Source organism: Cynara cardunculus, unplaced genomic scaffold, assembly GCF_001531365.2.
Source record: "Cynara cardunculus var. scolymus isolate 2C unplaced genomic scaffold, CcrdV1 Un_Scaffold_2685, whole genome shotgun sequence".
NCBI lineage: Eukaryota > Viridiplantae > Streptophyta > Magnoliopsida > Asterales > Asteraceae > Cynara > Cynara cardunculus.
Genome location: NW_020201185.1, coordinates 52,830 through 63,415, shown reverse-complemented (window position 1 = coordinate 63,415; position 10,586 = coordinate 52,830). Strand labels below are relative to the sequence as shown.

Here is a 10,586-nt window from a genome sequence, read left to right as displayed (position 1 = left end):
TTTGATCTACCTCTGCCATTACCCCTTTCTGTCTTTCTACCTCTCCCTTCAGTGCTTAGCAAAGCACTAGATGATTCTCTAGAACTCCGTCTCCTTATGTCCTCTCCTAGGATGAAGTCACGAATGCCCTCAAAGGTGAGTTTAGAGGTTCCAACTGAACCACTAATTGCAGTGACAGTTCCTGACCAACTTTCCGGTAACGAGGATAACAAAAGCAAAGCTTGGACTTCATCTTCAAACTTAATATCAACAGATAACAAGCGCGATATAATGGTATTGAAACCATTAATGTGTGAGGTAACAGACATACCTTCTTTCATTTTGGTGTTTACTAACTGTCTTATCAGAAAGACTTTGTTAGAAGCAGAAGGTTTCTCATACATGTTTGACAAAGCTTTCATCAATCCACATGCAGTAGTCTTCTTCACAATGTTAAAGGCCACATTCTTGGCCAGTGTAAACCTGATAACAGTCAAGGCTTTTCTGTCTAGAGCAGTCCATTTATTGTCTTCCATCTCTACGGGTTTTATTCCTGTCAAGGCTTGATCCATGTCTTTTTGACACAGAAGATCCTCGATTTGCATCTTCCACCAACCAAAATCTTGTCCATCAAACTTCTCAATTATGGTTTTTCCGTCCTCAGCCATTATCCCAAACTTTTAGCAACAGTGGCAGCAGCAAACAGCAGCAACGGTAGACTATGGCTAGGGTTTCAGCGATTGAATGTAGCAGATCAAGAACCTAAAGCTCTGATACCAGTTGTTCGGACAAACGTTACACATGCAATACGCACAACCCTATGCACAACCCAAAAACAAGAGAAGAACACAAGAATTTACGTGGTTCACACGATCAGATTAATCGTGCTAGTCCACGGGGGCAACTAGGTTTTTCTTTTTTTTTAGGTGCTACCAATGTTTACAAGTACAATGAGATTAATATATATAGACAAACATAATTAGGGTTATCTCCTAATCAAGGAAACTAGGGTAGAAACTAGGGCCGGCTCCTTTGGGCTAGGGCCGGCTCCTTACTTTATGCCTCCTCCCTTTTGTCTAACTTAGTAGGCCGAAGCCTACATTCCAACACTGTTGTGGTGGTTGATTTTTTAACAGGTTTTTAACCTTTTTGTTTGGGGTACTGAGTACTGACTGGTCCATTGTATTGATATAGTCTTGTTTTGCCATTTTAATCGGCTGTTCAATCCTTATTCGCAATCATCTACGTATGCTTAGTAGTAGAGTCATTAATTTCCACCCATTTACCTAAAACTCCATTTATCTCAGTCTCAATGGTCTAATGAAAAACTCCATTTATCTCGGTCTCAATGGTCTAATGAAGAACTACAAGTTCTTCAATTTAAAATCTTTCAAGAAAACATCTAAATACACTTCCAAATTGGAACCCTAGTTGAGTAAAAGTTAACCAAATTGATCTTTTTAGAGTATCAAAACCAAACTAGAAATAGTTGGTCATATGGCTGATTTATACAATACGAGTAAAAGGTGATTTTCTTGATTTTATTGCTTCTCTTTTAGTTTGTAGTCATAATGGTTCTCGCTAGTTTTGGGCAGATGCAGTTCTCGTTATGAACCTCTTCCAATTTTTGGTGGTAACATTCCCTTTTGCTGTCTTTATGTCTGCTTTGTATTTTCATGTCTCCATACATGTATGTAGACGTATGTTTTTGTCTATTATTCTTATCCATGGAGTAAACACTTGACCCTAAGTTCCTCAATATTTCTTTGTTGGCCACGCAGATGTCCTGTTATTATACCTATGTGAGAAGGGTTCTTGCACCAAACATTCTATCAACATTATGTAGTATGTATGATCATTTCTTCCAAATGTTGTGTGCATACCACTGAAGGGATTGCGTTTGGTATGTGGAACTCGATGGGATGGATAAGACTAGTTGTGGAATAGTGTTTGGTAAGACTAGGACGGAACAAAAGAAGGAAATATTCAAGTAATTTTATCAAAATAACATTAACCATATAATTATCATACATGAGATATAACAGTCTAGATATATATAGACTCAGGATCAGGTAGGAAATTTTCCTTTCATAAGAACCGTAGGAATCACCTCAATGCCTGTGGATGAATCGTGCAACTTGATTCGAGGGACTTGATGGACGCAGCGATGTTTTCATAATTGAGGTGAATTTCGATGGCATGGACATGGAGCTTAACATAGTTTAACCTCCCTCATAATCCTTAACATACTTGAACATGACCATGTTATACGTGATCTTAATATACATTAACAACTCTAAACACTCCTCAATATATGTTAACATACCCCTCAATCTTAGTATACATTAACATGATAACTTTAACACATCTTGACCGGCAACCTTAAATCTTAACACACCTTGACTCAAGAAAACCTTAACCATCCCTATGTATATATATATATATATATATATATTATATATATATATAGGGGACATTTCATTAGTTAAAGGTTCATGGTTTTTTGTCGTTAGATAAAAAGATCAACACATTTGAAGGCTCAAAAGTGTTTCTACCTTTCTCACCAAAACTTCTATTCTCTTTCTATATATATACACACACACATAGAGAGAGAGAGAGGAGAATCAAATAAAAACCATAAAAATGCTACAAAACATATGAGAACCGATGCCAACCATTTAATGAGTTTCATGGATTCTAAATGGGCCACATGTTTATTCTTTTGTTTGTTTGTTTCATACATGAAATGTATGTACATGTTTTTTTCTCATGCAAAACAATCCTGAATGCTTCATATATAAAACAATTTCACATGTATGGTTTCATATGTGAAACAACATATAATAATTGGTTCTTATGTGAATCCCAACTTAAAATGAAACCCATTGAATGGTTGGGAACTTGGGATTGGATCTCATGGGTTTTTATTTGATTCTCTCTATATGTATATTATCATCTCAAAAAAAAAGTTTTGATGTGGGAAAAAATGATCTTTAGGTAAAATTGTCCCACTTTCGTCAATGTTCTCCCGAAAAGGTGGGACTAAAAATGTCAATTTATCCCACCTTGTCCCAAGCCTATGCCGTACCAAATGTGGGACAAAACCTTTTAGTCATGTCCAATATAGTCCAATTTCATGTACCCAAGCCTAACATGTACTTTAGCATCCAGATTAGTACCAACATATACTAGTTGGTAAGAATAACTTCAAAACATAAAGTCTTCCTTGAATGTTTCATTTTTTGGAAATTTACATGTTAAGGTTACATATCTACGATACTATTACACGATGTATTGGTTAATGGTGTTATGTACAACATGATTTCTCAAGAAACAAAATTTAGCATTTTAGATCTGTGGCAAATACACAATTTATTTCTAATATGTGTAGATGATTTTAGTGTCATCAACGAATTTGGTGTAATTATGATTTACTTGGATCGATCAATGTGATAAGGCGAACGTTAGTGAGTTACGAGGTGTGGAGTGCACCTCACAAATGTTGCCCCTATCACTTAGAGTTTAGATTGCCATAAGGCGGGGGTCAAGGGGGCTGCGCCCCCTTTCAGGATTTCAAGGGACAGAGCTCCTTGGTGGTGGTCCTGAAGTTTAAGAAGAGTTAAATTTAGAGAGGTCTAGTTTCAGGATGATGTGGACGAATTTCAGAAGGTTGGAAACCTTCTTGAATTTGTTTCTGACTTGAGGTTTGTGCAACCAGACTTGTGGTTTCTGGACTATACAACCAGACATGTGGTTTGTGGACTATACAACGAGACTTATGGTCTGTGCGATCAGAGTTCGGATACAGTTGTTACTGTTCCCTAACCTTATCCATTCACGGTTATAACCTCTCTTAACCGCCCGTAACTGTTGATCTCTCATATAAATATGTAAACGAGAATCTGAGTATATACAAGGGCTCGATCTCACAGGCTTTGAGATAGAGAGTTTCTCTTGGATTATCCCAATACAAAATTCGTGATATCTGAGTATAAGGGATGAATTATTGTATTTGGAAAGTGAACTTTCACGATCCGACGAGATTATCCGGTCCATGAATCATCTCTGAATCCTAGTCTCTAACAATATGTGCAACTGGGACGTCCAATTTTCACGGGATGGAGGGAGGATAACTATTTGTTTGAATATGTAAAACCCTATAACAATCAGTTTTGGCTGGTAAGGGAAGTTCCATTAGGAACCCAAAATTGATTAGGAACCCGAAAACCTCCCACAACATGCCACGTGTCTTCAGGATGAATATTCATCATGAATAACACATTCATGATAAATATGTTACAACATTCATGATGAATAACACGTCCATATTCGTGATGAATATGCCATGTGTCGCGTTGTGGGCAGTTCTTGGTTCCTAATCAATTTTAGGTTTCTAATGGAACCTGCCCTGACCATCGGGCATCCCATATCGACCATTTGTCGCATCATCTCTTTTTTTAAGCTTGCAAGAATGATATTATGTTGATCTTCATTTAAGGCACCAGTGAAAAGTAAACCAGTGGACATAAGGTGGTTCTAGAGGTAGCAAAATGTGTTGGGATCGTTGGTTGGGTAACTAGCCGCATTGGATTCACGTCAAAACTAAAATTCTTTTGTGCAGGTCAAAAAGTCATATTGGGTTCACCAAGAAATGCTTTATGTTGTTCTTCTTTATACAAATAATTAATGTGTTTATATAAATGTTTTGTTTATACAAATGTTACTCATTGTTTATATAATGTTATGTGAATGTAGTGATAGGATCGGACGTGATCTATAGCGAAGAAGCGGTGACAGATTTGTTAGATACGTTGGTAGAACTCAGTGGGATTAACACAACAATTATTCTGGCTGGAGAACTTCGAAATGGTAATAGCTTGAGATGTTATATTCGCTTGCTTTTGAAATCAGTCACTCCACTCGTTCGGGTAGATGTCATATTTGAAGCTGTTGGTTGTTTAGCAGATGCTATCCTTGAATACTTCTTGGAAGCAGCAATGGAGGAGTTCATGATCGGTCGGGTTGATCAAGCAGGTTGGCATCCGGATTATCGCAGTCCACGTGTTGCTATGTATGTGCTGGTTATGAAATGATCATATATACATACATATATATATATACATACATATATATATATACATACATATATATATATATATATATATATACATACATACATATATATATATATATATATGTATATCGTTATTAGTTCAAGAACCAATCCCCGTATGGCTATATATATAGTAATAGTATAGCTGGAAGTTTTGTTTGTTTTTAAGAAGATTCGGAAAACCATTGATGTTTTGCATACATCTTCTGTCGGGTATTCAACATACATAGAAATGGTGTGTTATCCCTATTCAGCTACAAAAATGACACCCGTACCCCTTATTTAAAGCATTGTCTCCTTCCCAAATGAGACAGCCCATCGTCAACCTCTTTATGATTTTTTGTTTTGATGTTCAAATAATTAATATTGGGGGGTAAATCGGTCATTTATGTTATTCAGACTGTTGGTTCAAATAAAAAAAGTAAACAACACCCATTTATCTAGACAGACAAATTTATCCGTACAGGACTTTGTGATTCATGGAAATATACCTATAGGATAATGTGTTAAATCATTCCTTGTAATATCTACAAGTGAAAAATGTAATTGGAAAAGGCTTGGAGAAGAATAGCATCTGAAAATAGAATAAAATGATATTTATAAAGCCATGATGAGTTATAGGCTTAAATTGCTGTTTGCTAAACATTTATTTAGTAAATGCTTATACGGTCACTTTATCTTATCATATGTACATGACAAATATTGAGAATCTTATTCGATAAGAGCGATGACAAGGGCTGAGGTAAGCGCTTACCGGATGAATTGTAGCATACGATGCCGTTTTACTGGATTATAATCTTACCCGTTAAGTTAAGTGAGAACATTGATTCTTGCTAGTAAGTGGTTATCGGGTAAGTGTTGAGTAAACGGACTCTCAATATTGTTGATCGCGATGAGTGTAAAATGCCTCAAAATGCTCCATTTGACCCAACGTACAACATACGAGGGCTTAAAAATGAGCATCGAGGATTCATTCCAAATCTTAACGAAGAAACACACCGAAAATTCCAAATAAAATGTTTCAGATTATGATGCTTCAAAAGTTAACATGTTTTTACAAAATTATATAGATTTACAGATATATTTAGAGTTGTGATCAAGTATGCTGATTACAATGACATTACAAATATGAGATATGCATGGCATTCTCAGCTGGTAAAGAGACGGTGTGACTTTGACCAAATACAAGATAGGTCTAGGTTCGACCTGCGTTAGCTTTGGTCGCTGAGTGAGCCAATAATGCTCCTTCACATTGGTGTCGTTTGAGGCGGGTTCCGTGTGGAGCTGATTTGAGTTACAGGTAATCAACTTTTTGCCAAAATATGAGATATGCGTGCAAGGACAAGCGGCGAAATTGGATGAATATGAATATGGGTTTTTAATGATAAAAGAAAATGAATTGCAGTTGAAGATCATCGTCGAATTTTATTTTATTTTCCTAAACATGCAAGGGAAAAGTATTGAATATAACGGTTTGGTTCCGTAAGAAGGGAAGTTAAGAATAATCTAAATCTGCCCACACACAACTGTCGAAAATTTTATTTTATTTTAGTTCTGTCTAAAATCCATTGAATTTCAAGTATTTAAAATTTTTAAAAATATGTATTTCCTCTATATAGAGTAATCTAAATCTGCCTACACACAACTACAAATAGAATAATCTAAAACTGCAAATAGAGAAATCTAAATTTGTCCACATATAACTACAAGAAGAATAATCAGTGGTGCAAATGCAGTTTGTCTAGCTAAAATTAGGAGGGGGAAGGGGTGGGGTAAAGCTGATTGGAGCACCAGTGAATCTAGCGACCTGCTTCATCATTTGTCCCATTTGTTCTACAACGGTTTGATGTACCTGTTGCTCTATTTACTGTTCACACCTCTATTAAAATGTCCGTTGTTGCTCTGCAATCTGCTCATCTCTCTTTTTAAGCTCCTCTTTCAGGTGTCGTACCTTCATTTATTCAACATAAACAATTAATATCAATCAAACGTAATATAAGTTTATTAGATAATAAATGTATGAGTATATATATATATATATATATACACACACACACATATATATACATACCTCATCAAAAATCACCTGCTTAGAGGACTGTATGGTACTAGAGTTGGAACAGGGGTACCGATCATCACGTATTGTGGATCGTGTGGCACATCAACTCATAAATCCTCCCCTTTTTCACTTCTTCGGCAACTTCCGTCCACTCATCAACGTCCCCTAACTGTGGCTAAGAAGCCATGTCCTCCCCATACTTTTGGACGACCAGTTGCTGATACCGGGACTACAATTGCAAAACATGATAAGAACAAAAATTAGCAGCCTCATGTCTGTAAATTGAACATATCCAGAATAAATCAAGTCTAGCGTTTGCCCAATAATTGGCAACGCAAACTACGTTAAAGACTTTATAACCACATTAAGACCCGTTAAGGTCCATTGCGACTCGTTTATGCTTAATATGACCCGTTAAGATCCGACAAGACCTATTAAGGTCCATTATGACTCAATTATGCATAATATGACTCATTAAGATCCGATATGACCCATAAGTACATTATAAATCAGTTAAGCCTAATATGAGTCATTAAGATCTACCAAGACCCATTAAAGTACATTATGACTCATTTGGGCTTAATTTGACCCATTAAGGTGCATATGAGTCACTTAGGCCTAAAATGACCCATTAATATTTGACAAGACCCGTTAAGGTACATTACGACCCAATTAAGCCTAATATGATTCATTAAGTTTCTAGACCCATTAAGGTACTTTATGACTCACTTAGGCGTCTGAGTCGCCTTGGGAGTAATCAACTTTCCCGACCCGCTTCCGAATGCACCTTCCGACCCTATTTTTTTCCCATAGTTCACTTTAAACCACTCCACTATAGACACTTGATGCTTCTCTATTTTGCTACAATAGACAACATGATTGTTAGTTGATAAAGAATTGCAATAAATTTGAAAAAGAAAAATTATATATATATATATGTGTGTGTGTGTGTGTGTGTGTGTGGAGGTTCAAATGAGAACACCCCATTTTAAGAGAACACGAAAACACTCTTATCACATGTGATAATATGCGTGAGGGGACCTGTGATGTGCGGATGACGTGTTCTACAACTTAGGCTGCGTCAAATGTTGTCTGCGTCTATGATTTAACATTCCATGTGATGGTCTTGATGGATTATAGTATCATATTAACAACAATCTTATCACATGTGATAATACTTGTGAGGGGCTTAGTGGTGTAAGGGCGACTTGGCCCGCAACCAAGATCGCATCGAAAATCACCCTCGTCTTTGATTTAGTATCACATGTGTATCATATGTGATGGAATAATAGTATCACATGTGATTGTCTATAGTAAAAGGTTGTTCTCACTCGTGCTGCGTGTTTCTATTACGTCGGCCAGATAAGGATAAGGCGTCTTCAAAAACAAGCAGGTATATATATGTAACATATTTACATAACTGAGGCATTGATTAAACAACTAGTCTTCTTGCGTCCTTAGGAATCTTGATTGCTCATCCGTCCCTGAGTTAGACCCTGAACCTGCTGTGACATCCGTCACCAAACCAGGTTAGTCAACCGTAACTCGAAACCTAACGTTAGCCCTTTTAGTAAATTTATGTGCTCGCATGCTTTCTGAAACATAAGGTGTGAAATTTTAGGAGTTGGGTGGGTTCATTTTTTTTTCCTTAAGTACTCTAGTCATTCTAATAGTAGAGGAAAGCTAAGTGTTTATAATTCCTAAGTTGAATTTCTTTTCCCTAGTACATAAATGGGTCTATACAAATGTTTTATGTGCATTGTACCGGTGACTAAAAGTCTTAAGCAAATGATTTGAGTTAATAATGTTAACTAGTTAGGTTGTTTAAAAAAAAAACTAATATTATCAAAAGAGCTTATCATATAAAGAGATAAATCAAATAGTTTTAAATAAATTAAATAATATATATATATATATATATATGTATAATTATCCATGGAATTTCAAAATTTAATAGTTGGTTGTGGATAATCTTCAAATCTTCTTTATCTCATACTAAACYYTAATTACTCTCATTCCTAAGAAAAATCAAAACACATCATTCTCTCTCTCTCTCTTTTTTTTCTCTCCTTTTGCTTGACCAAGAATCATCATCATCATCAAGTTATTCAAAACTTTGTTCTTGAAGCCTACAAGTGATATCTTCATCACAAATCGTTGAGTTSGTAARAACCTTCACCTTGTTTGTCTTTCTATCGTCTTCATGGTCTTCATTCGATTGTTAATGTAACTCTAATGGATGGAATATATATTTTTGATTAAAAACATTTAGATTTTATAAAAGAATAAGTTTTGATGAGTCTTGGTTAATAACAGAGTCCTTGGTGTGGTTATTTAGTAAAAACAATGTCGCTTGATCCATTCCAGAATCTAGGCAGAAAATGTGTTGACTTGGAGAGGCCGTATCTCAGTCATAACATGGAGTTAAAATACAAATTTTGGGTCTAGGTTCAATTTCAATGAGTCCACTTTCTGTTCCAAGTGGTTTCGTGTCAAAACAACAAAATTAACTTGGTCAAAAAGCCTTTACCGTTCAGGGTCGCAAAACTGGAATTTTTGGGACAGAATCTAGGACGTATTGGGTGCCTCACAACTCCCTCTTTTTTTCGAATTCTTTGGTAAAACTTTTTCTGGATTGAGTTCAATATGTCTATTAGTCTCTGTAAAAATTCCAGAATTTTTGGAGGTCTTTAAGTATTTTATTTTGTATATAACTTTCTGTTGCGCAAAACAGAACAATTTACTGACTTGTACTTTTATATTATTTTTTTTAAAATTAGTAAAACATTAATTAAAATTAAGGAAAATTTCTGAAAATACCTAAGACTCGGAAGTCTATACCATTAAATTTTGGAACCTTATCTAATTCATTTAAGGTATAGGAAAAATTCTTGAAGTAACCTAAAATTTCGGTTAAGAAACCAAACTGATAAAACTTGGGCAAACCATCGATACTTAGGTCGAGGTGACTACCCACAACTAATTGACTTATAGTTTTACAACGCTCGGTAAAATTGTCGTTTAGAAATACCAGGCCAATCATGTATATTCCATCGATTACGAGATTACAATGGTAAGGCTTTAAGCCATGGCCATATGTAGCTCACACACACCCTTGTTTAATTGTAGATTACTTGTTTGACCTCTCGCATACCTAATACCATCCACACACAGGTGAGTTTTGTGGCCCCTTTTACTTATATACTTCTTTTGGGGGGAGGGGGAAAATGATACTCAAAAGCTATTTAACTGTTTTTAAGCTGTGTTGAACCCTTTTCTTTTATTTATTTGGACAATTTGTGTGTTTACTATTGCAATGAAAGTACTAGTGCTTGATTCCTATATGAGATGTGATTCCTATATTCCTATTAAGCCAACGGTTTAGCTCCAGCTGGTAGATGACATGTTTGGAAACCTATCATGTTCTTGTTGTAT

At 35.7% G+C, this 10,586-nt stretch overlaps 1 protein-coding gene across 5 annotated transcripts in view; it reads left to right on the top strand.

Annotated features, from left to right (window-relative positions):
• LOC112503220 (protein N-lysine methyltransferase METTL21A) overlaps positions 1 to 5,074 on the top strand; it is an 11,316-nt gene extending 6,242 nt beyond the window's left edge. For 3 of the 5 annotated variants that reach the window (XM_025107285.1, XM_025107283.1, XM_025107287.1), the window contains 2 exons: positions 4,735 to 4,848; positions 4,942 to 5,074. In XM_025107285.1, the coding sequence (XP_024963053.1) occupies positions 4,735 to 4,848; positions 4,942 to 5,072 (245 nt within the window). In that variant the 3' untranslated portion in view covers positions 5,073 to 5,074. The remainder of the gene's footprint in view (positions 1 to 4,734; positions 4,849 to 4,941) is intronic. The other 2 variants (XM_025107286.1, XM_025107284.1) reach the window with 1 other exon arrangement.
• The last annotated feature ends 5,512 nt before the right edge of the window (positions 5,075 to 10,586 follow it).